This window comes from Pelodiscus sinensis, chromosome 1 (genome assembly GCF_052426305.1).
Source record: "Pelodiscus sinensis isolate ZL-2025 chromosome 1, ASM5242630v1, whole genome shotgun sequence".
NCBI classification, from domain to species: domain Eukaryota; kingdom Metazoa; phylum Chordata; order Testudines; family Trionychidae; genus Pelodiscus; species Pelodiscus sinensis.
In genome coordinates, this window is record NC_143052.1 from 107,154,681 (window position 1) to 107,181,086 (window position 26,406).

Here is a 26,406-nt window from a genome sequence, read left to right on the forward strand (position 1 = left end):
AAATAGTGGCAATGTTTACACCTATGCATGTGATCTGAGTAATTGTGGGTTGTGATTTTAGAAGACTTTCCAGATCTCTTACTGTGATATTTGTGATCCCCTTGCAATCATTTGCTCCTTTTTTTTGTTTGTTTGTTTTTTAATGCAAATAGTGCGGGTCATGCAGCTAAACATTAGAAAGATCAGGCATGTTTTAATGGCTGCCAGACACTGAGCTTCAGAAACTCGGTGGAATTATTTGTATCCAAAAGAACCTTTGGCACTGTGTCCTGAAGAGGCAGAGTTAGGTAAATCAAAAGAAAGGGCTTGTTGCCTATCAACCAGGCAAATAGAAAAATCTGCCTTTACTATTTAATGAGCTAGTCCAAAGCAGTACTGCATACTTGGCACTGAGCCCAGGGAAACTGTTGTGGATTTGAAAGGTAATCTAGCATGTCTTTCTCTTCATCTGAAAGTACTGCACTTTGCTCTGATTCGGCATCGTTCATTCCCTCAGAAGGGGAACTAGCTGGGTTGGGTAGCCGCTACATAACTGAATGTGTGGTCTTGGGTAGGTCAGTGCATTACTGGCATGACTCTGTCTTTGCAAAAAACAAAAAAATCAGTTTTTAGCACAAGGCTTCTGTGTTTCTTTGCTGCACTTTGAACTCCAGTGAGAATTTGATCTCCCTTTTGGCAGGAAATACCTGTTCAGAAGGGCTCTTCGTGAATCACAGGAGATAAATGCATGGCATTGTACAGAAGATGATTGTTCTGCCGGAGCAGCTGCAGAAGCAGATTTACACAAAGCTGCAGAGAGGCAAAACTGCAGAGCAGGGAGGCTGCTTCCTTATCAGAGCTGTTTGATGCCCTTACTAGTCTGTGGAATGTTTATTTCCCCCCTTCCCCATCTGCCCACTTCTTCTCCATACCACTGCATTCTTTGTTTAAAACAACACAGACCAGGTGCTGAGCATACCACAGCCGCCAATCTTCCTTATTTCAGCAGACCAGTCCTGGCTTTTTAAAATCTTTCCTGTGGGTCGCTTTATAATTGCATTGTCCCCCAGCAAAATGCATTTTGATTATTTTGGTTAAGCCCTTAACCTAGGGATTACGCCTGGTCTACACTAGACCAGTCAGATCGGCATAAGGGACACCAACCAGCTACGCAAAATGCATAGCTGGATTCGGCTTTCCTTAAGCCGAGCCACCTCAGCGTCTACACTGCAGGAGGCGAAAGGGAACACATGCTCCCATCAGCTTCCCTTACTCCTCACAGTACAGGACGCCAGCAGGGGCTGCCCTCAGCGTTCAATTTGGGGGGGTCTACACTAGACCTGCTAAATCGAACACTAGAAAATCGACCTCTGGAGGGTTGATCTTCTCCATAGTGTAGACATATCCTAAGATCTGCATTGAGTTCCCATTTGTGACTCAGAATTCCTGTGAGACCTTGGAAGAGTCAAAAGGTTTTCCTGTGCTTGGGTTCCCCATCTATAAAATGCTGCTACTTCATCCTCTCTTCTACACTTTCACTGCCTACGGTATTTAGACATGAAGCTCTCTGGACAGGGTCTGTCTCTCTCACAATATTGTTGTATAGTGCTCAGCACACTGGGGCCTTGATCTCAAATGGATCCTGTAGGTGCTGCTGTAACATTCCACCTCTTTGACCTCTGTTGCAACAGGACCTTTTTACATTATCTTCATCCTCTCAAGTTTCCTTCCACGTGTCCCTGTCTTTTCTGGTCTCCCACCCAGCTTCACCATCCACTCATTTCCTCCTCGTTGTTTCTAGCTCATCCGCTTCCAGTCCAGCACCTTTGTCTGTTACTAAATACATCCCTGAATTCTTGACCCCATGTTGCTGCTGCACTTCAAAACTGGGAGGCATGAAGGGAATGCTGCACTCTGAACTTCCTAAGACATTAGCAAAGCCATTGTCCAGTGACATAGGAAGGCAAGACTCTCATCTTTGGCCTTCACACATCAAGCTTTTCAGTAAAATTTCAGTGACCTTCATTTTCACAGCAAGAGTACAAAACTTCTGTATTGATCTGCATAACAACTGATGCATAGGCCATCAAAGTACAATACAAGCATTCCACAAGGTGTCACAGTGCTGGAAGGGTTGCCCCCAGGTTCGGTTCAACCTTTAATATTTGAAGTACAGTATTTCCTTATTTAACACTGTAGATATGTTTCAGAAAATGATCGTGTTAAGTGAAAACGTGTTATGCGGGGTCAATTTTCCCATTGAAAATAATTGAAAAGGTGGGGATTGCGTTTCAAGCGGTGGTGTCTGTTGGGACCGGGGCATAAGGTTGGGGAAGAAAGGGAACTGAGTCACAGCAGGGAGGGAAGGTGTTTGGCTCTGGGGAAGGGAAGGGGAGAAGAGGAGAGGGAGATTGGGTTGGGAGTATGCACCTGTGACAGGTCTGCCGGGACCCGCACTGTGTCTGGCGAGGGGGAGTCACTGGGGAATGGCGCAGCGAGCGGTGAACTCCCCGCCGCTTTGCAGAGAGGTGGGGGAAGCCCCGTGCAGCCACCAGCAACGGACCGGCTGGGGAAATCGTATTATTCCGGGGGTGGTTGTGTAATTCAAAAAACGTTCCCTAAAAAAAAAAATCGTGCTATCGCAAAAAACGTGTTAAGTGGGCACGTGTTAAATGAGGAATTACTGTACAGGAAGTCCCCTACTTACAAATGGTTTGTGTTCCAAAAGTTTGTCAGTCAGTTGTTTGGGACAACAAAAAACATTATCCCATAGCAACAATGTTATAAATGGTAGTTTGTTTCCCACGGTAGCCCACAAAAGCCTATTTAACCCATAAAGTAGCTGAAATTAGGGATGTGAACGACTAGCAAATGCTTATCGGATAGTTGACATGCTAGTCAACTAGTTGCTCCTTCTCCCCCATCTCCCTCCCCCCTGCCTGCTTCTATCAGAAAAAGGCAGCAAAGAGGAGGGAAGAAAATAGGGTACTTCAAAGTGGCAGTGCCCAGGCTCCACACGGCGCTGTCGCTTTGAAACACCACATGCAGCTGGGGTCAGGTGGGGACTCCCCTGCTGACCTTGAGCTCCATGCAGCACTGCCACTTTGAAATGCCATGGGAAGCACGGGGACAGCGGGGGTTTGCTTGAGTTCCCCTGCTGGCCCCATGCTCCCCACAGCACTTTCACCTTTGAAGTGTATCAACATCCCTGGGGGCAGTTGCTGTGGTTCAAAGGCTGAGGCTTATCAACTAATCGAATAGTCAATGCAAATTGCATCGACTATTTGATTAGCCAGTTAATCTGAATTTAACATCCCTAGCTGAAATTCTGTATATTTGCAATGGAAACTGGTAGAAACAGTTTTTTAGTTGACTTTTTTTAATAGTGATGCTTGAGGAAAGGCAGGTTTAATGAGAGGAGGATGAGGAGGCAAGTGGAGATTCTGATGGGAACTTCTGGGCATCCCCCCATGGGCTCTGCTCCTGCAGCCATCCCCATCCCCTGACCACACCACCCTCCACAGGCTCAGCACCAGCTCTGGCAGCCCCATCCCCAGTCTCTGCTCTCCCCACCCTCGCTCCCCATCAGCTGCACCCAGTCCCCGCTCACCAGAAGGTGACAAGCAGCACAAGCATGGGCTAGAGGAGCAGAGGTCAGCCAGTGGCTGGAGAGAAGAGGTAGTTTCCCCTTCGAAGCGCCACTTCTCTCCAGCTGCTGGCTTCTTACTGCCCTCGGCTCCTTTGGAGTCCTCAGGCCAGCACTTGCACTGTTCCATCACCTGTGCCTCTTGCCTGCTCCTCTGAGACTGCAGGTGAGCTTATGTTTGCATGTGTGGCTGTCCATAAGTCGGATGGTTGTAACTTGGGGAGTGGCTGTATTATGCAGTATTCTTTTCTTTCAAAATCTGTCCTTGTTTTATGTTCTAGTAAATCATTTGCTCTAATATGCCCTTCCCATCTCAGGATCCAAACCTGTTTTTACAAAGAATAATTAGTTGGTTTTCCAGAAACATCTTTATGAGATGAAGCATAATCTGTTCTCCTGGGGCGGTGAAGTCATGTGACACCCTTGACTTATAGCACATTGTAAGGCTGCACTCCAGCCTTTGTAAGATTTGGCACTGTTCTAGATCCAAGCACTATGGCTGCTGCTATCAAAAATTCACACATTAGCCTGTTTTGTGTACAGTGATTTTAAACTAGCATGCTGTGGCATAGCACAATTCCGTATCAGCTGGTATGTCTTTGCTGGTAATGGAAATTCCATACTTATCATTCATTATATTTTTAACTCTTACATGCTAGTGAACTATTTTTGATATGCACACACAAGGCTGTTACATACAATTCTCTCTCTGTCTCCCTCTCTGTCAACATAACCAAAAAGGATGACTTATTTCAAGTGTGTTGTGTCAAAGGAAAACTAAATTGCAAAGCAACATGGATGGAAGTTCATGTGAATAAGCTTGGTTTCCAAATGCATTCATTCTGCTCCATATCCTTTCACACAAGAATGAATGAACTCAGATTTAATGGATACTGCTAATAAAGTGTGACCTAAAAGAAAATTGCAGTTACCGCATATCCTTGTTTAAATTGCCTGAATACCACTAGAGGCAAAAAAGCATGAGTGCTGCATTGGCAACATATAAAACACCACATCTGTTTGTTCTACCATGTATAAACACCAGGGAGCTTTGTGGTAGCTCATCAGCTTTATGGCATTAATAATTGTAAACCAATGTAATTTGCCATCTGGTTGTATTAAACTTTTGTGATATATTTGCTGTGTGTGAGTCATTTAAAGGGAAATGTTGCTGCTTTATTTTTGATGACTGATCTTCAGGCTGCATTTTATACTCTTTTCCAACAAAGAATCTGAAATGTGGTGAAGAGTCCAGTCCCTTTCACCAGCAGAATTGCCTGAGGCCTAAATAGTGAGGCTTAGATGTCTGATGTCTGAAATTCAGATCACATTCAGTTATAGAATAAATGTTTTGGCCTCCTGGCTCTCTCCATAAATTGGTAGCTCATTTGGGGCTCAGCTTCCAGTGGGAGTTTTTGGGGGTTTTAACTCACTTTCATAGTTCGTGTTAAGATTCTCTCTCACAAACCACAGATCTTCTGGTTGGAAGCTGGGACGGACAGTTGTTCCTTGTGGGTCTATGAGGCAGATGAAATTGTGCAGCATAGATTCAGGAGTACTCTGTGCTGGAATTGGGACAGAAGGGAAAGGTGATGTTACATTGCCTTTGCACCTCCTCTCTTCTGGGACTCTTCAGGAGACCTCTGGGCTTGACTAACTGAGAGTCCAACTCCCACTAGTCTTCGCTGGGCCATAGGAAGCAGGGAAACCATGTCCCCTGTCTCTCCTCTACCTTTCTCTGTCAATAGCAAGGGAGGCCAGTGTAAAGTTTCCTTATAAGCAAAGCCCCTTACACAGAGGGCATGCCCTGGGGTGGAGACACCCACTTGCTGCCTTTAAGCCCCATTTATATAAAGGGACCTTGAAGCAAACAGGGAATCGAGGTTATGTTCCTATACTGGGGAGACTAAAGCAAGTGAGTGTAAATATCCCCCACCTCTCTTTTGCCTATGAGAGCGAAGGGGAACTAAATATTGATAGCTGATAAGCCTTCAAATTCATCAGGTGGTCAAAAAGCAGAGGAGAAAAGGCCAGCAAGGAGAATGCACTTCACCACTGACCAGTCCAACAGTTCTTCATAGCACTGCTGTGGGAACTATAGAGGAGTAAAGGGAGCCTTCCCATTGGGTCTAGCAAAAGCCTAATCTCATGCTTCCTTTTTGCATGCAGCAGCAGCAGCAAAAGTGACTCATCTCCAAGCAACTCCAGGGAAGGCCCACTTCCTGTTCCCTTGTGCCATTCCTATCACTGCTGCTGTAAGCAAACTCTGGGCCTTTTGCCCTCCTGGGCTAAGCTCTCCTTTACACTCACAGAAGCTGTGGGCTTCCCTTCAACACTCGCCAAATTGGGGAAGTTGCTTCTGCAGCAGAATTAATCTCTGGTTCGCCTTTGCTCAGCAAGTGAGGTGAAGAGCAGTCGGAAAAAGTTCACTCTTGCAGTTTTGAAGCTGAGACTTTGAACCTGGTAGAACAGAGTATGGACTCCCACCACCACTCCTGATCTCTGCTTTTAGCCACGAAGAAGCAGAGAGAGGGGCTGGGGAAGGAGGAAATACAATATAAAAATTAACTCTAAAAGTGAATTTGAAAAACAAACTCCTAATTGGGGTTCAGCTCCAAAGGGATGCCTCTATGTAAAAGTGCTAACGTCATTATTTACAGTTTATAGTACACTAGCATGTACATACCAACTAAGTTGGTGCCTCTTTGGATACTAGTGTTGTACAAACACATAGAAAAGAGAATATAAGTAAGAGCAAAGCTAATGGGGTTTGAAGTAATTTGTAGAATCCTCTTTTCAATTCTATACATTTTTTAAAATCAGCCTAATAGATTCTGTTGCTGGAATATAGTTGTCTATTAAATTCTATTAGAAGGATTTTTTTTTAAATCAGTAAAGAGGCTACTTGAATTTGGCCTCATAACTAAGACTTTAAATTGCAATGAGCTAAACAAGTGTGCAGAGTTGTCTTAGGATGAGTTATGGAATTGGGGAATAAGTAGTTAAAATGCTAGGTGTAGGGAAAGGAGTGGCTTTCCATTATAACACCTAAGTTTGTACAGATGTTGCAGAATTTCTTATCACGTATAACTATAGATGAGTGGTCATGGTAAAAGGGTTGGTTCAGTTTCTGGGTGGGAGGTTTGATGCAGGTCTTATTCTATACAAATAGATGCATCTGTTCCTCTGCAGTATGTAATATTGTGTGGTTTAGATGACAACTTTAATTAGAAGCCATGTTTTGTTACTTGCTGACTTTTTTGATTATCCAGTGTCTGGTGACACCTAGCAGGGGAGTCCAGTCATAGCCCCACAGTGTCAGTATCTTTTCTACTGTTGGGCCAAAGGGTAAAAGGGATACAAAAAAAGTGACCTTACAAATAAATCTCTTCTTACCAATGTATTCTGTTCTGAACAGAAACTTGAGTTCTGCTGGACCAGAAGGAAGGAAAAAGATGAGAGAATGTGATGGATTGATTGATTCTCTTGTGTATTACATCCAAGGAACCACTGCAGACCACCAGCCTGATGATAAGGTACTTCTTCAGAATCAAAGGATTCTGCACCAAGACTAACTGGGAGGAAAAAACAACCAAACCATTCACTTCTTAGAGACAGATGGAAATGTTTGTGAAGGAACATCACATTTTCACTAAGCAGAGATGAAATGTCAGATAAGACTTTTTTCATGGAGGGGTTTATTATTGCGTCTTATGAGGATAACACACAGAGTACAAAGAGTACAGTTTTCAAAAATCGTTCAGTGAGTATAATCAAGTGCCCCATATTTATAAAAGGGATTTAGAGGTAGATATTAAATGTCTTTAGACATCTAAAGGTGTAAATAGGTACGTAGTGGGAATTTAAAAGCACCCCATGGCTTTTGATGGCCTAATCACTATTGTTTAGTTCTTCTATAGGGGTATGTCTAGACTACATGCCTCTACCGGCAAAGGCATGTAAATTAGACTACCTGACATAGTCAATGAAGCAGGAATTTAAATATCCCCCATTTCATTAAAATAAAAATGGCTGCCACACTGTGCTGGCTCAGCTGATCATCAGCACAACGCGGCAGTCAAGACACGGATCGGTCGACGAGGAAAGCCTTTGCCGACCGATCCTTTATGCCTCGTGCAATGAGGTTTACAGGATCAGTTGGCAAAGGCTTTCCTTGACGACCGATCCGCGTTTTGACTGCCATATTGTGCCGACGATCAGCTGAGCCAGCACAGCGCGGTGGCCATTTTTATTGTAATGAAGCAGGGGATATTTAAATCCCCGCTTCATTGACTATGTCGGGTAGTCTAATTTACATGCCTCTGCCAGCAGAGGCATGTAGTCTAGACATACCCTAGGTGACCAGGAATGCAAAGGTTAGCCATGTAAGATCCTGAATCAAACCTTCTGCCTATATCGTCTCCAACACATGCAAAGCTATAATGGCATTTACTTCTTCATTATTTTAGGCCACAGAAAACTGCGTGTGCATCCTGCATAACCTCTCCTACCAGCTAGAGTCAGAGCTTCCTGGCAGTTACAGCCAAAACATTTATATGCAAAGAAGAAATTCTCCTACCAATGATAAAAGCATGGGTTGCTTTGGAACACGCAGCAAGAAAGTGAAAGTGGTAATGTGTGAATTTATTATACTTTGAATTTTTCGGTAGTTCTAGCATGGATGCTGGTGAATGGTGATCTGATGATAGCTGCAATAAACCTGTAGTCCTTTGCGGTTAACACTTGTTTATCAGTGTGAGCCAACCAATCTCATTTCAAAATGAATAACGCTTCACTAGAAGCACGTAGGTTTGTGAGGCACTGTTGTTAGTATTACGTCTGATGTCCCAATATTTTAAATACTTACCTTTTATAAACCATTGTTTGAGCCCACAAAATATTTTAGTGTGTCATATCTGGGAGTCTGAAGAGCCATGCAGTTGACTTGATTCTGTTTTTATACCATTTTTGCACTCATTTAATTCTCTTGACTTCCATGAGGGGTTACTCCTGATTGACACCAGTAAAAATAAAAGCAAAATCAGGCTACGGTTACAGAATGCATGCTTTAGATTGTGTTGCACTGCGTCATCTACATTCTCCAGTTCTAAAGGTTTGATCTGTTTTACATGTTTAGAAGCAACAAGATATTCTGCTACGTGAGGAAAAGAGCAATCCCAAAGGTGTAGAATCACTCTGGCATTCCACACTTATTAGGATATATCTCTCCTTAATAGCAAAAAGTACAAGAGACTTCACCCAAGAGGCATCTTTGGGAGCTCTCCAGAACCTCACCGCAGGTAGTGGACCAGTAAGTTATCCTGTTTCATGCTTCATGGTTTTTTTTTTCTTTAATTTTAGATATGCGGAGACTAGGGCCGAAATGTGAAATATTTACAGCTTTCAACTCAGACCCCTATTTTGAAGTTGCAAGTTCATAAGTTGGTCAGTGAGAGTGAAACTTGATACATGGACATGAGGAGGGCCAGGCTTAGAATTGTGAACATTTTCTTCTTGGCACATTAAGGGGCAGTTCCTTCTCTGTATGTTCCTCTTTCTATGTAACAGGCTAATTAGTTGGGATGGGGATGAAGACATGGGAGTATATAGTATTGATATCATAGAATACTAGTATACTAGGACTGGAAGGGACCGTCTTCTAATAATATAGTTATTACTTTATGAAGCTCCTCAAGGAGCAAAGAACTCCCTCTGGCACACGCATAGCCACAGTATTTCTAATGTGTCATCAGTTGACACTTTTCTAGTGTATGCCACTGACTAGCCAAACAATCCCAGGATTTGGTGGTGCAAAAGGGATTTAGAGCTGCAATTGCATCACCCATCTCTCCATTCCTAGCTTCCACATAGTTCATGATCTGGGCTAATATCACAAACATTCCTGAAAATGATCAATAGGTTACTTGGGATGTGAAAGGTTAACCGGTGGGGGCTGGAGTAGCTCTCCACCCACCATGGGGAGAGGGTTGCTCCAGCCCCGTGGGGGCCCGCTGTGGATAGGGGTTGCACCAGTCACCTGGACCAGCCCCTGTCCATGGTGGACCTGGGTGCATCACAGGCAGGGGCTGCTCCCTGGGCTGGAGCAGCCCCTGCCTGCAGCTTAAGTACCTTTTCTCCCCCTCTCCTCCAGCCCACTCTCCTTTAATAGTTTAACTAGTTAACCAACATGTTTCACCAGTAATGAATTAGTCAGGCTTTTACATCCCTATAGGGTACCACGTTACTGCATCACCTGTGCTTTTAAAAACATGAACGGGATGGCCCATTATAAAACCAGCTTCCCTCACATTTAACACATCATTGATATCAAAAGCTAAGTGTGGGATGCTTCCAACCAACTCAGTTAGCTTCATTAGCACCAGCACTACAATTGACAGGTTTGGTTTTGTGGTGTTTCCCCCATCCCTTCTTTTTCTGTTATAAATTCAGAGAGTCCCCCTTTTTACCCTCCTTCATTGCTGGAGGAGTAACGGTAGTCCGAATTAGGGGCTTTAGTTCGAACTACCTAGCCCGTGCCGCGTGTAGCCATAGGCAGGGAGTCCGAAGTATGGGGCATTTAAAAATGGTGGCGCCCAGGAACATGCAAATAAAGCCCGGGATATTTTAATCCTGGGCTTCATTTGTAAGTTTGAATTACTACATTAGCCACCCTAGTTCGAACTAGGGTGGCTACTGTAGACATACCCTAAGGTGTCACAGAATTACTCGTTTTTAAAAAAAATGAGAACTTAATGTGATGGTTGTTTACACAGCTGTACAGTCGTAACAGTGGCTCATTAAAGTTGTCTGCCTTATGACAGATGCCGTTTTCAGCAGCTTATACTGTGGTCCAGAAGGCAAATGGCCTTCAGAATATTCGATACATGCTGCATGTAAGCAATCCAAATGTAAGGAAGACAGCTGTTTCATTGCTCCGGAACTTGTCTCGCAATGCCTCTCTGCAGAGTGAAATAGGTGAGCAAAGGGGTAATGTTTTCTTTCAGATTTTCTCTCTGTCTCTCCTTTATTTTCAGTTTTCCTTCTATTCTATTTTCTTTCTTTCTTTTTAAGAAAAGATTTGATTTGTGAATTTAACAGAGTTAGGGCCCAATGCTTGCAGTCTTTTTTCGGGTAGAGCTCCCATTGGCTGAAATATAGGTTTTGTCCAAGTGAGGACCATAAGCTCAGATTCTCTCTGAATAACGGTATTATGTTTTTCTCATCGGTATCTTTTCAGAAAAGGTTAAAGGAAAGAACTTTTTGGAGTTTTGGAGAGGGAAGATAGTTTTGTATTTAAAGCAATTCATACTCTCACAGGTTTACTATGGAGTAATTAACCCCTATATTTGGCACTTTGAATGTAGCCAGTAGCTGTCAAGGTCACTGTTATGTTGCCAAATATTCTCATTGTGGCCTTTACCCACTGGCACTACTGTAAGGCCTTGTCTACACTGGCATGTCTGCTGGCAAAACTTTTGTCATTCAGAAGCACTGTTCCCTATAAGCTAGGCACTTGTGCAGCCACTTAAAAGAAATTCAGATGCCACCCACATGATTAGCAGAGCACTCACAGCTAGGTTTTTTATTTCTATTGGTGCGCATGAAAAAAATATACCACACATAGATGGAAAACATCCACACATAGATGGAAAAGATTAGCAGGAACATTGTTCAAGGGTGTGAAAAGACATACCTGGAGGGAGTAAGTTTTGCTGGCAAAAGTGGTAGCATGCATAGCACTATGTCAGAGGGAGATATAGCTACTGCCACTTGTTGAGCTGGTTTTATTATGTTGATGGGAGAGCTCTCTCCCATTGACATAATGCATCTATACGAGCATTCTTACAGTGGCACAGTAGAATAACACTAGGTCACATCTATGCATGTGTGTTTAGAATCAAGCTGTTGTTTGTGCTACATGTGTGTTCTATCCCTTTCCCCATCCTTTGTCTCTTGTCTATTTGGATCAGAAGCTTTTCGGACAGAGATCATCTGCTACTCTGTGTTTACTCAGTACCTAGCACAGTGGGGTCCAGTCCTCAAGTACTGAGACTAAGTGAAGCACTAAAGTAATAAACATGATTTGATGTATGGATGCAAGAGACTCCCCGCCCACTTTACCAATGCAGCCCAGTGAATCATTTAACTCAATATCTTAAGCATATTCTATTGTAGGGATCCATTCTGCATATTGCTGTGCATATCTTAATAAGTACCGAGTACCCAGAATTCCCACTGTTTTGTTCTCAAGTCAGAATTTGGTTTCAAGCATTTTTCTGAAAGGTACTTCAGCACTTGCATAACTTTAAGTATATTTGATATTCAGCCCATGCTTAGTTGCTTTTCTGAACTGGGATTGGTTTATACACATTCTTAACTCAAGGCCTTGAATTGGAGTTCAAAATGCTCATGTGATCAGGCCCATAATGTATATCTCATAGCGCAGAATTGATACACTAACATAATTTTTTTATAATCAGTCCAAAAACATTTTATAAGTGTTAGTGAAATGACCCCTGTTTAGATGGGTTGGAGCAAAATATAATTTATATTAATCTGTCTCAGACTGGGCGGGGAGGGGGCCGTTTTCAAAATATACTATAGGGAGGAAATATCAGCCCAACAATATTTACAGATAGACATTATTATACCCACAATTAAATATAAAATACAATCATGAACTTTCTTCTGAAGTAACAGCCCACCTGCTAGTGGACATCCAGTAACATAGGTAGAGTAAATCTGGTGTTAATGTGTTACGTGTACAAAGCAGAACTTATGGTATATTTGTAACTGAATTCCTTGTTTCCCTTTCATCCTCTAGCCAGAAACGTCTTATCAGATTTGGTCTCCATACTTCCTGACTCTGTCCCAGGGTCAGATGTTACCAGTGAGACCACAGCTTCTACCTGCTACACCTTGTACAACCTGACCCATAACAGTTCCCAGAATGCACGGCTTCTCCTAAATACAGATGGCATACCAAAGATAATAAACATCAGCATGAGTGACAGGTGAGCTATTTTAAAGATCTCCCTCCCCAAGATAAAAGAACAGCATCATTCATTGGAAAAATATAAGTAGAGAGGTAGCCGTGTTCGTCTGATGTTGCAAAAACAAAGGGAAAAACTATATAGCGCTTTGAAGACTAACAAGATGGTTTAATAAATGATGAGCTTTCATGGGCCAGACCCACTTCCTCAGCTCATATTCTGAAAGAGAATTGGCATGACCATATATACCAAAGGAATACAATGAAAAAAGTGAAGACATTATTAAACTGACAAATCAGATTTAGAACAGAATGTGGGGCGAGGGAGAGGGAGGGAGGGAATAGCTATTTATAAGTCAATCAGGGGTGTTAAATGGGGAAGCTGTCTTTATAATGTGTAAGATAATTAGCATCTTTGTAAAGGCCCATTCGTAAAGTATCAAATTTAAGCATGAATGAAAGTTCTGACTATGTCCAGGTAGGCTGAAATGCAAACTGACAGATTTTTCCTTGTGAAGATGTCTTGATGTCTGATTTGTGGGCATTAATTCTTTGGCAAAGTGTCTGAGAGTCTGTCCAATATACATAGCAGAAGGACTCTGTTGGCACATGATGGCATAAATTGTATTTCTGGATGAGCAGGAATATGTGTCCTTGATCGTATAACTGATTTGGTTAGGTCCAGTGATGGTGTCACCAGAGTAAATATGTGGACAAAGTTGGCAACAGGGTTTGTTGCAAGGGAAAGTTCTAGGGTTGGTATTAATGTGGTATGACCTGTGGTGGTTGGTAAGAATCTTCCTGAGGTTAGGTGGTTGTCTATAGGAGAGTATGGGTCTGTCCCCTCTCACACTTCACCAAAGAATTAATGCCCACAAATCAGACATCTTCACAAGGAAAAACCTGCCAGTTTGCATTTCAACCTACCTGGACATAGTCTTAACGACCTTATTACATGCATCTTACTTCAAAGAGACTTTAACATCAGATTACAGAGAGAAACTTCAGAACTTTCATTCATGCTTAAATTTGACACTTTACGAATGGGTCTTAACTTAACAAAGATGCTAATTACCTTACACATTTTCATTGTATACCTTTGGTATATATGATCATGCCAATTCTCTTTCTGAATATGATCTGAGGAAGTGGGTCTGGCCCACAAAAAGCTCATCACCTATTAAACCATCTTGTTAGTCTTTAAAGCGCTACATAGTTTTTCCTTTTGTTTTGGAAAAATATAAGTTCAGGGAATATACTGTCTAAATAATAATTGAGTAATGTGACTTAAATCAAATATCATTTGTAAAACAATGAAGTCCTTTTTTATAACTCCAGCTTTTTAAGTGCTTCCTCAAAAGGTGATATGCTATGGCTGTGCTGACACTGCACACCACTAGTGTGTCAGGTAGGATGTGTGTAGATAGGGTTGCCAGGTGTCGAGTTTTTGACCAGAGTGCCCGTTCAAAAAGGGTCCCTGGCAGCACCAGTGACAAGTCATTAAAAGTCCAGTCAGTGGTGCAGCAAGGCTTCCTGCCTGCCCTGGCTCCACACAGCTCCAAGAAGTAGCCAGCATGTCCAGCTCCTAGGGGCAGGGGTAGCTGAGCAGCTCTGTGCGCTTCCACCACCCCAAGCGCTGACTCCTCAGCTCCATTGACTGTGAACTGCAGCCAGTGGGAGCTACATGGGCAGCGCCTACGACAGAGAGCAGCACTCAAACCCCCCTGGCTGCCCCTGGGCCTAGGAGACGGAGAGCCACATGGAGCTAGGACAAGCAGGGATGCAGCCTTAGCCCCCCTGCACTGCCAGTTGGGGATCTGTTGGCACCCCAACCCTCTGTCCCAGCCTTGAGCTCCCTCCTATACCCTAACACCCTCCGGAAGCCTGCTCCCCCATCTGGCACCCCAGCCCTCTACCCCAGCCCTGCGTACCCTCCAGCACCTGAAACCCCTCATCTCCAGCCCCACCCAAGAGCTAGCTGGAGCTTAGAGGCCCCTCCCAGACTGTGACCCTCTCTCATTTCTGGACCCACCCCAGAGCCTGCCTCCCCAGCTGAAGCCTTCACCTACTCCCGCACCCCACCTCCTTGCTCCAGTACTGGGAAAGTGAGTGTGGAGGTGAGAGTGAGTGATGGAGGGAGGGGGAATGGAGAGGGTATGGGGGAGGGCTTGAAGAAGGGTAGGGGCAGGGCATTAGAGAAGGGGTAAGGGAGGGGTGTTTGGTTTTTACAATTAGAAAGCTGGCAACCCTGCTGGCAGGGGCAATGCTGTGGGGAAAGCTCCGGCTGCTCCCTGGGGCAGGGAAAGGCTCCAGCTCGGAGTGCGGGGGATATTACACTGGTAGGAGTAGGCAGGAGAGATGCTGCTAGAGCATGTAGAGAGCTATGGAAGTAATTCACAGTGTTCAGGCATACCTTTACTCTACTAGCCTAAGCAGCTTCTCACATTTACACTGCATTTTATACCTGTACAAAGGGCATGCAACATACAGACTCTATGGGTATGTCTACACTACAAACTTAATTCGAACTAACGGACGTTAGTTCGAATTAACTTTGATAGGCGCTACACTAGCGCCTAGTTTGAACTTACTAGTTCGAATTAAGGGGTGTGTAGCCCCTTAATTCAAACTAGTGGGAGGCTAGCCCTCCCCAGCTTTCCCTGGTGGCCACTCTGGCCAACACCAGGGAAACTCTATTGCACCCCTCCCGGCCCCGGACCCCTTAAAGGGGCATGGGCTGGCTACGGTGCCCATGCCAGGTGCAAGCCTGCCAGCACCCAGCTAGCAGACCCTGCACCTGGAACAGCTCGAGCCAGCCACCCGATGCCCCCCAGCTCTCCCCCTCTTCCCGGGACCAGGCTGGCGGCTTCCGGGAGCTTGCCGGGACCGCAAGAGGCGGGCACCCGCCTGGTCTAGTGCGGAAATCGTGGACCTCCGCACTAGGCACAGGAAAGTGGCCGTCTAGGGCAGGAGAGCTGCCAGCCTGGCCACCCAGGAGCAGGTGTGCATGAAAATCAAGGTGGTCCACTGAGACCCCTGAGCTTACAATGGCCATACTGGGTCAGACCAAAGGTCCATCTAGCCCAGTAGCCTGTCTGCCGACAGCGGCCAACCCTAGGGACCCTGGAGGGAATGGACCGAAGATAGTGACCAAGCCATTTGTCTCGTGCCATCCCTCTCCAGCCTTCCACAAACTTTGGGCAGGGACACCACTCCTACCCCCTAGCTAATATCACTCCATGGACCCAACCTCCATCACTTTATCTCACTTCTCTTTAAACTCTGTTCTAGTTCTAGCCTTCACAGCCTCCTGCAGCAAGGAGTTTCACAGGTTGACTCTTTGCTTTGTGAAGAACAACTTTCTGTTACTAGTTTGAAGCCTGCTACCCATTCCTTTCCTTTGGTGTCCTCTAGTCCTTCTATTATGGGAACTAATGAAGAACTTTTCTTTATGCACCCTCTCCTCCTGCTTTTATAGACCTCTATCATATCCCCTCTCAGTCTCCTCTTTTCTAAGCTGAAAAGTCCCAGTCTCTTTAGCCTCTCTTTATATGGGACCTGTTCCAAACCTCTGATCATTTTAGTTGCCCTCCCCTCTCCCACCCTCTCCCTTCTCCCCCTCCCACCTCCTTTTCCCAGTCTCCCCGAGTTTTGTTCAATAAAGAGAGATTCTATTTTTGAACACACGTTTTCTTTATTTTGTACATCAGGAAGGGGGGCTAGGGAAGGGTAAGTGGAAGGAGGTGAGGGAGGAATGGGGTATGTGCCCCCGATGGGGAGGACTGGGCTGGCTCTGCAGGCTTCTCGGGGTGGAAGTTCTCCTGCAGCCCCCCGATTGCCCCCCCCCTCGGATGGCAGCCTGTGGCAAGTGCAGCCAGGGTGATGGCCGAGTGCTGTGATGTTCCGCGTGTGGGCACTCAGGGCACTCCAAGCCAAGACTGCTTTGCAAGCGGGGAACCCTGAGAACTGTCTGTCCGGGGTGGGGGTCGGGTCCCTTTAAGCACAGCCCTCGGCTAGCCTGAGACAGCAGCTCCACGCTCTAAGTCCTCATCTGATGCCCTGCCGGCACTGCTTCCGGCCAGCCTTAACCTCAGTTCAGGGTCCACTCTGTGTGGACATGCTAGTTCAAATTAGCAAAACGCTAATTCGAACTAGGTTTTAAGTCTAGCTGCGCTAATTCGAATTAGCTTAGCTAAGTTAGTTCGAATTAGCTCTGTAGTGTAGACATACCCTATCAGGCACAGATAATAGCATGTAAACATGCTATTATAGGAAATTCATCTGTTGAAGGATTAAGTCTTTTATATAAATAAATCTCTTTGTGCCAGCCCCTCTCTCACAAGGGTAAAACTCACAGGACCCCCCTTAAATCAAAGCCCCACTTTAATCCTTACTATGGGGTTTAACTAGTACAAAGGGCCTTCAATAGGACTACTGTGCTGCAGTGTCTTTCAGCCTTAAGCTATGTCTAGACTGCAGGCTTTTTGTGCAAGAAGCATTTGTTGGGAGAGATCTTCTGCAAAAACGTCTTGTGCAAGAGCGCGTCCACACTGCAAAAGCGCATCGAAAAAGCAATGCGCTTTTGCGAAAGAGAGCGTCCAGACTGCATGGACACTCTCAAAAGTAAGCAGTGATTGCTATGCACAGAATGGCCACCAGGGCACCTGTGCTTTTTCCTCTTTCCTCCTTTTTACGCAAAAAAAACCCTCTTCTCCGTCCACACATGCCTTTTTGTGAAATAACTCTTTCGCAAAAAGGCTTCTTCCTCGTAGAAAGAGGAATACCAATTACACAAAAAACCCTCTGTTCTTTTGATTCTCTTGCGTAAAAACGCACTTGAGGTATGGACGCGCCATTTTCCCGCAAAAACTCTGTAGTATAGCCATAGCTCAGTGAACACCCCTTAGAGGTGGAGAGTTCAGACAAGTTTCTTGGGAATATCATCACAACCTAGCTAAAGCAGGGAGATGCATTCCCTATGCTACGTTAGGTGGCAGGGAGTGGGGGACTCCGCTCTTGTCAGGGAAATGAAAGGGGAACTGATCATAAACAAACATGTCTTTAAGTCTGAGCACACATTGTGTTCACACATGGGTAAGTCAAATGTCTTATATTTAATTTTTACACATTGCAGCAATGCACTCAGCAAAACTAGCAAAGCTGCCTCAATCCTCCTGTACTCCTTGTGGTTACACACTGATCTCCACAGTGCCTACAAAAAGGTAAGCCCTGGGTTAGTGCAGACATTGCATCTGCCTGCAGATTCAACTGCTCGGGGAGGGGGGGTTCTTTGTGCAGTTTGTGGTATGTAATGTCCTTTATTTAGAACACGTGTAGAACATCCAATAGGTCTGCCTTGCTGCTAACAAATCCATGGTGTTGATCACACTGGGAAGATTTGTAGTCTTAATTTGGTGTTTGTGTGCTGGTTTCTGCTAGATAACAAGTGCCCTCAAGCTCCCTTGAGTATTCAGATCACCTCTGTTTTGGGCTCCCTGTATACTGCCAGAGTTGATGTGGATGCTATTGCTTGTTGTTGCAATAGTACAGGTGGGGGGTGCTATACATCAGCAGGTGTGTCTGCAGCACCTGCTGAACTAATCTGATATGGAGGGAATAAGATAGCAACCAAAATGGCAGGTGGGGTGCCACCATCTGTTCTGGGCTTTTTTATTTGCTTATTTGAAGCCCGGGTCTTATATTGTGTCCTTTTCTAGGGCCTTATCTACACTGAATAGTTTTGTCAATAAAGGTTATGTCAACAAACAGCCAGCCCTTCTGTTAAATTGCTGTTGCATGTCTACACTGTGCTCCTTGTGTGGATATGCTCCAGTGACACTAGCAGCTCTTGCATCGACACAGAGAGCAGTGCATTGTGGTAGCTATCCCATTGGTCGCAGGGTGCTTTGGGAAGGGTTTGGAATGCCTCATGGGGCAGGTCCAGCATTACACTATGCAGTTTTCTCAGTCCCATCATTCCATGGGCATCCTATTAGATTGCCAGTCACTTTTTAACTAAAGCATGCCTTTTGCCAACACAGCTGTGTAGCGTAGACAAGGCCTAGAGAGCTGCACCACTGTAAAGTCACCCAGGTAAACTCGCTACATTGAAGGAAGTCTTCTGTCTGCACAATAAAGCAACCCCAATGAGGGTGGTAGTTATATTGACAGGAGAGCATCTCTTACTGACAGCATTGACCACAGCAGCACTTCCATGGGTGTGACTTCTGTCAATGAAGAGTGTGTTATTTTTCCATATCTTTGAGTGACATATGTTTTACCAGCATAAGAGCCATTGTAGACGTAGCCTTACTCCTATTCAAAGGGAATGGCAGGTGAACAAGAGCTGACCAAATTAAACAACAGGAAGCAGTCAAAACAGAATTGGCCAATACTCTACTCTTGTTTTTCCACTTGTAGCCTCGGCAGTTACTATTTTCAACCCACCAAAGGGGAGCACTTAAATCTCTTGAGTTGCTTGCCTCTTCCCTGTATTTCTTTAAAATGTCCTCATTTCTTCCTGCTGCTTAGAACTTTCGCCTTCTGTAATTCTCAGGAAGTCAAATGAACCCAGCTTTCCAAGATTTATGGCTTTATTATCTAGTGCAGCTCTTGAGAAAAGAGGGAGCTCCCTCATGAAGTAGGGTTTATGAGTCAGAAATGTAATGTAGTTCACTGGGGAGTGGCCAAGCAATCTGATCAAAGATAGCATTCTTCTCTTGCATAGCCTCCGCAACAAGGAGGGCTAAGCATTGTAAACCACACTCCGGATGGTGAGTTTGGCATTCCTCTGCCTCATGAGTTATTGTCTGCAGTGCTGCCCCACAGCCATGGGATGGAAAGGAAACTAGGTCAAGCCAGCACATACCTGTGGATACTCTGGATGAGCTAGCGACTACTCTGTTAAGCTTAGCCCAGGGTCTATGATCAAGTGGAGAAGAAGGCCAGTGCAGCAAAGAACTCCTGAATATACTTAGAATATTAGATTTTCTTTCTCACTGATGCTTCCAAAAGCTATAAGTCTGTAGTTTTTTTGTGCTCCCTGGAACTGCTGATCATCCATTCGTGTCAAGGACCAGTACCACGCCTGTCCAAGGGTGCGTGAGTTACCATAGCAAAGCGGTGATGAAAGACCAGCTCTGATGACACACCCCAGTCCACAGGAATGATTCCTTCCATGCAACAAGCAGGTCTTTGAGTTGTGGCTGCCTGCTGTTTCCTGTCTGAAAATAGGGCATCAGTCAACCACAGATGTAGTAAGTTGGTTTAATGTATTACAGCTCTCCAGGCAGACTTAAAAATAATGGCATCTCATCTAAGTTCTGGCAGACAAGTCTACTGCACAAGGCTTTTCCATCACAGCAGCTAAAAGCAAAGTGCACAAGCAGACAAAATGCAAAAAGTTTTCATCATAAAACAGTTAGCATTAAAACACGGTGTTCGTTAATTCACAGTGTGCCAGTACTGTACACATTGCAATATATGTATCTTGCAAACCAGAAATCTAGCTTATGGAGTAAGGTGCTGTAACTGATTTACCTTTAGCAGTGGTCTCCATTGTGTACCGTCACAAATTCATTACAGTGTCACAGAGGTAAGATGAAAGTGGATAACCTGAATTTTTGAAAGTCACTAGTAGTTTTTGTGCCCAAATTGAAACTCCTTTGAAGGAGCCTGGTTTTCAGAAGCTGCGGAGCATTGTCCTGTTAAAAATCAATCCCTTTTAAGGTGTCTTAGATAGGGCAATGAAAAATAGAGGCACCCAAAATCAATGCTCATTTTTGAAAAATTAGGCTGCTAGAGAAGCAAAAGGAATTACATGACCAAATAAGATCAAATCAAATCTTAGATCATCCTTTTATAATAACATACTTTGTCTGCAGCTGACAGTTGACCTTTGTCCTATGTATTCCCTTTGTTTTCAAAATTGTCATTAACGCTAATTAGACATTTTTGTTTCTTTCCAAAGGCTCAATTTAAGAAGATAGTTTTCGTCAATAACCGGACAACGAGAGCATATAACTCACTCAAAGACTAAGTCAAGCTACAAATATAGAGAGACTGTGGATTTGTATAATTATCTCCTCAGTATCAACCTAGCCACCGTGAACTATGAAGTATCTGACAAAACAGAGACTGCTTTTGTATGCCACTTGGATGACCAGAGGAGAGCTGCTGCTGCTCTCCTGCCTTTACCCTGCATCACACTGTTCTGAGTGTACTTCAAAATATCAATCGCCAAAGATGGTATTGTTAGGCATTCCTAGTGCAAATTTTTTTAAACTTACTATACTAGCCAGTGTTTCAAACAATAGGCAATTTATACTGGGAGGTTTGAAATTCTGACCTGCAACAAATTCTTTGTAGGTCACTTTTTAAACATCAAATTCTCTAGGGGATAAATTTCAAGTATGATACTCAGGGAATAATGTTTTATTAGCAGCAGTTATAGTCTTCCTTTCATTATGCATGCACAGCACTAAAAATTGATCTGCACTCTGTGTGAAATGGAACTGAATATACAGAAAGATGTTTTACCACATGCATTTTTAAATGCACCCAGAAAGTTAGAAGGGGTGTTTTTTTTAGGGGAGGGGTGTTTGTCTTTGTTTTGGGGTTTTTTCTATTTTTTGGATTCATGTGTTCAGTAGCTCATCAGTCTCTTTTTTGCTTTGAGATCTCAGCAGCAATAGCAATATTGACAAATCAGCAATGCAGATTTATCCCACTTTTCCTCCCCGCTTCCCTTTGGCTGGCACCAGAATTTTTGGTCGTGTTTCAGAAAGAGATTTAAATAGCCTCCATAAGTGTCAGGACCATTGGGCTGAACTAGAATGTGTCACTCATTGCTAATTAGGCTTAAGCACTGATTTTGATTCATGGACAAGTTTGAGAAACATTTAGTTTTTAAAAGAAACTTGTGCGGATAGCTAGAAATGGTAAAGAGAGTAGAGATTGGTCCCTTATCTTTATTACTAAGGATTGTTGGTTAGGAGTTCACCTGAATGAGGAAAACATTCAGTGCCCTTTTAAACAAGAACTGTCTCCTAACAGATTTTTCTTAACTTTCTTTAAGCCACAGCTGATCTTTAATGTATAAAACTCTATAGGCCAGATTATCAACTGGCATAATTGGTGGCACTCCATTGAAGGCATTGGAGCTACACTGAATTTATGCTGAGAATCTGGCCCTACCTATTTCTAATATCCTTTTGCCTAGTCATCACCTTCACAGCTCCTTCACTGCCAGGCACAGGAGCTGTTACCATGGCCCTGAGCCACCAAATGATCCCTCAACATTATGGAAACCCTCAGCAGAAACTCTTTTGTGCCACATTGTGGCGAGGTCCGTACTGTCCGTCCCTACGGCACCCCCCTTCTCTTAGTCTTTCCTTTTAAAGTCCCGCCTCACACCCGATGTCTGGGGTCGCCGGTCGTGCCCACGGCCTCTGCTTGGCTCCGTAGCCCGTTACCAGCCGGCGCCGGGCCCGTCCGGGTTGGGGGTTTGCTGCCGACGGGCTCCGCCCGTATCCGCCAAGCCTCCCGCCGGAGTCAGTTGTGGCATCCTGGGGAATCGCCGTTCGGGGCTCCTCCCGTCCTCCGCACGCCTTGTCTCCACCTGCGGGGGTTGAGAGCACAGCCAGCTCCTGCTCTCTCCCCTCCCCTCCTGGTTCCCAAGCTCGCCCTTTTGGGCTTCCCAGGCGGTGCCCCACCCTCCTGCGCTCACCGCGCCGGGGTGCCCCTCCTGGGTCCTAATGCCCTCCCGTCTGGAGTCCTGCCTGCCGGCGGCTGTGCCAGCCGTCAGCTCTGGGCTGGCGGCAGTGGCACTCTCCCCGCCTGCAGGCAACAGCGGGCCGCCGAGACTCGTCAGGGCTCGGTCCTCGGTCTGCCGTGCCACCACTATGGCCGCCTTCAGTCCTCCCCAGCTGTTGGCGCCCGCCGACCAGCTGAGTTGAGTGCGGGGATCGGCTTCCCCGTCACACACATGATCAGAGCAAAGAGTTAATGGGTCATGAATTGTTCCCATTCATTTTAACAGTCTTTACCAGAATTTCAGATCTTACCTTACCTAAGGCTATAACCAAAGAAACCACAGCATAACAGTATACGCAAATGAGTCTCTGTGGACTAGGGAGCTAAATTCTGCTCTGAGGTGTACGTAGCTGTCGTAGACTTCTAGCAGAGCCACATATGTACACCCACTAGAGAATTTGTCCCTGAAAATTTAACAAAAACCACTGTTTTCTTATCTCAGGTCATTTTTATGTTAGTTGAGGCTTTTTCTTTGCTTAGAATGACTAACATCAAATGAGAGGCTCTTAAAATAATTCGATTTTAAAGGGACATTTACAACAAGTTCTATGCCCAAATATAGGTATCACTAAAAACCCACAAGGGGAAGACGAGCTCATGAATGTAAAAGTGTTTTCACTGTGTGTAATTGCATTTGAGAACAGGCATTTAAAATCTGAATATTTCTCTCCGCTTTTGTGAAACCAAACCCTGCTGCATTGTACTAATGAACAAACAGTAGGAAGTGGCACTGAACATTGTTGTACTTGTGACAGGTTGGATCACAGGGATGCTGAAATACCAGTGTACCTGCCAGCCTTCCCTTTGGGGCATCCCGCCACCAGGTCCTGCTGAGCCAGAATCTCTAGTCTCTCCTAGTGATGGCACAGAGTAGGGGTCACAGCCCATTGCAAAGTAACATAGATACTGAGAGGAGCTCAGCTCTGGGAAGGCTCAGTGACAGGGACTTGATACAGCCCCCAGGTGCACAGCTCCAATAGGATCAGAACCCCAGATAAATCCATCTTTCTCTCTATAAAGTTTCATACAGAGCAAGCTCATAACTTCTTTATCCCCTTTATCAATGAAAGAGAGAGATTCACAGCTATTGCTTCCCCCCTTCCCCCGCTAGCAGTTACTTACACTGGGTTCTTAGTCAAAAAGTGGTGACTAAATATAAGTGATTTTATTAAATATAAAAAGTAGGATTGATGTCGTTGCAAGTGATAGACCAAACAAAATGGGTTATTAAACAAAATAAAACAAAACCTACCAGCTAAATTTAGTACTCAAAGAAACTTGTTATATGCAATTTTTTATCCTAACAGTAGTTCTAATCCTCTTTTCTCACGAGATGACTAGCATCCCAACTTGAGCCTGGTCCTCCTCCTTAATGTTCATTCTCAGGTAGTTGTAGCAGACATTATAGATGGTATACGGCTGTGTTTTGGAGTCTGGCCTCTAGGGTTGCCAGGTGTCCAGTTTTGAACCGGACAGTCCAGTATTTGAGCTTGCTAGTCAGGAAACAAATTAAGAAATATAAATGTCCGGTATTTTCTAAAGAAGATGTAATGTAGATTGTGATGTAATGTCAAGTGTGTCCAGTATTTTTGTTGAAACCATCTGGCAGCCCTACTGGCCTCCCCCATTTGGTTTCCCACCTTTATGTCCTTTGTGTTCAGTTGAAACTTTTCCCATCAAAAGTACAGCATCCAAAATGGATTCCAGCATCAGGTGACCAGGCCACATGTCTTGGAAGGATCAACCCTAGTCCAGATTTACAGGAAGAACAAGACCATTCACAGATCGAGTATTACGAATAGCCCTCTTTTAGCATGTCTAGATTAGTAAACAGGTTTACATTTCATATTTCTAATTTCAAATACAGGAATGATACATGCACACAAATTGAAATACACATACAGCGGATTACAAGCTTTCCAATGATACCTTACAAGAATTCTTTTGCATAAAACGTATTTGATTTATGCATATTCATAAGCATGTTTCCATAAAAGTATGAAATACACTGTACTACCACAAAATGCAAAGAGCATAAATGGTGAAAGTGGAGAATGAAAACCAACATAAGTACCACAGAAATAGAAGAGCTAAGACTTGAGAGGGAGACTTTCAAAAGTGCTTAAGATTGGTCTAACCCTGCTCACATTGAACTCAGATGTAATTAATGGTGGTAATATGTTTATTTGATGTTGACAGTGTCCTTTTAAATTATGAGTGTTCGAAATGTATTTAGAACTTGCAAGCATGAAAAGTCAAAGCTGCTGTCATTTGAGAATGATGAATAAGGATGTTTGTGAAGAAATACAGACACACACCTTATTATTAGATTTGGAAGGACTCTATTTTTATTGGTAATTGGTGAAATGGACATTTAGCAGCATACATTTACAAGCCAATGAAAAAATATTTCCATTGATAAACAAAATGTATAGATAGGCAAAGTAAGAAAAATTCTGCTTGAGAACTTACTAAAGCCCTACCTTAATGCATATAAAACATGTTGTAATACTAACATTAGCGTGGCTGGGACTCTGTTTAGGTAGCTGTAACTTTTTTGACTCTCAATATCTGCTGTGCTTTAGTGCTGTCTGATTCACCAAAATGTCCCGCAACTGTGGAAAAAAATGCTTAAAACCCATACTTTTGTGCTATTGAAAATTTATTTTGATAAAAATCAATTTCTGCTAAGCCAACTTATTACAGCCGAGCTTCTTCATTACTATGAACTCAAAAACATTTCAACTGGACTTCAAGGGGGAGAAAATGTTAACTGGAGAAATAATAAAGCATTTGCTCAAATGGAAAATCTGCCTTGGGATCATATTGCTGTTAATGGAAATATTTGTTGTGAGTTAAGGCTTGAAAAATGAGGATTTTTATCTGCCTTTAAGAGGGCAAGTCCATTTTTGTTACTAGACCTTGATAAGGAGAAACAGAATTGCTGTAACAGGGTTGTGCAGTGATGCCATTTAGCTGTTTCTGGTTGTACCAAAGAAAGCTTGTATTAAACTGTGTACAATAGAATGCCTGTTACAGCATTTCTTGCAGATGCCATAGTGATCTGCCCAAACATTTGGCTTTCCTGAGGTTCTCACTAGCCATGCAGAGGTGTTTTCTAATGGGCTGATCACACCAGCAGTATCTGAGCATCTCATCAACTCTAATCAAATTATCTTCATTATGTTCCTATGAAGTTGGGAAAAATTATTACCCCATTTTACAGGGGGGTAACTGAGTCACTGAGGGTATGTCTACACTACCCCGCTAGTGCGAACCCCGTGCCGCGCGGCTACACGTGGCACGGGCTAGATAGTTCGAACTAGCTAGCTATTCCGAACTATCTGTACGCCTCGTGGAATGAGGTGTACAGATAGTTCAGAATGGCTACGTAGTTCGAACTATCTAGCCCGTGCCGCGTGTAGCCGCGCGGCACGGGGTTCGCACTAGCCGGCTTTTAAAAATGGCGGCGCCGGCTTTATGCTAATGAAGCCCGGGAAATTCAAATCCCGGGCTTCATTAGCAAGCTCAGTATGCATACATTACCCCGCTAGTTCGAACTAGCGGGGTAGTGTAGACATACCCAGAGAGACTAAGTGATTTACTAAAGGTCATCCAGCGAGTCTGTGGCAGAGCTGGGAATTGAATTCAGATCTTCTGAGCTGATGCATTAATCAGAAGACCCTCCATTCTCTTTTAGCGGAAATAATTAGTAGCTGATAGTGTTGTGCTAGGACCATGGGATGTTGAGATGAATTCACTGCCAGAGAATGGTTCATTCTTTTCCTTGTTCCACCTGTCTAACTTCCTCTCTCTGCTGACATGGCTGGTAAGTAAGGGGCAGGTCTCGCTTGCTCTCCCTGGCCAATCAGAATTATACATCATATCCAAAATAGTGTTGTTAGGTGACGTTAATAAGAGTTATGCGGGTTTATAATTTTTTTTCAGTTTGGGGTAGAAACGATAAGGTCTCTGT

At 44.1% G+C, this 26,406-nt stretch overlaps 1 protein-coding gene across 1 annotated transcript in view; it reads left to right on the plus strand.

Moving 5' to 3' along the window:
* PKP2 (plakophilin 2) overlaps nt 1–25,239 on the plus strand; it is a 77,497-nt gene extending 52,258 nt beyond the window's left edge. Inside the window, exons 7-13 of the mRNA XM_075940244.2 lie at nt 7,044–7,161; nt 8,095–8,256; nt 8,763–8,936; nt 10,447–10,600; nt 12,450–12,639; nt 17,752–17,839; nt 20,587–25,239. Coding sequence (XP_075796359.1) covers nt 7,044–7,161; nt 8,095–8,256; nt 8,763–8,936; nt 10,447–10,600; nt 12,450–12,639; nt 17,752–17,839; nt 20,587–20,655 — 955 coding nt within the window. The 3' untranslated portion in view covers nt 20,656–25,239. The remainder of the gene's footprint in view (nt 1–7,043; nt 7,162–8,094; nt 8,257–8,762; nt 8,937–10,446; nt 10,601–12,449; nt 12,640–17,751; nt 17,840–20,586) is intronic.
* The last annotated feature ends 1,167 nt before the right edge of the window (nt 25,240–26,406 follow it).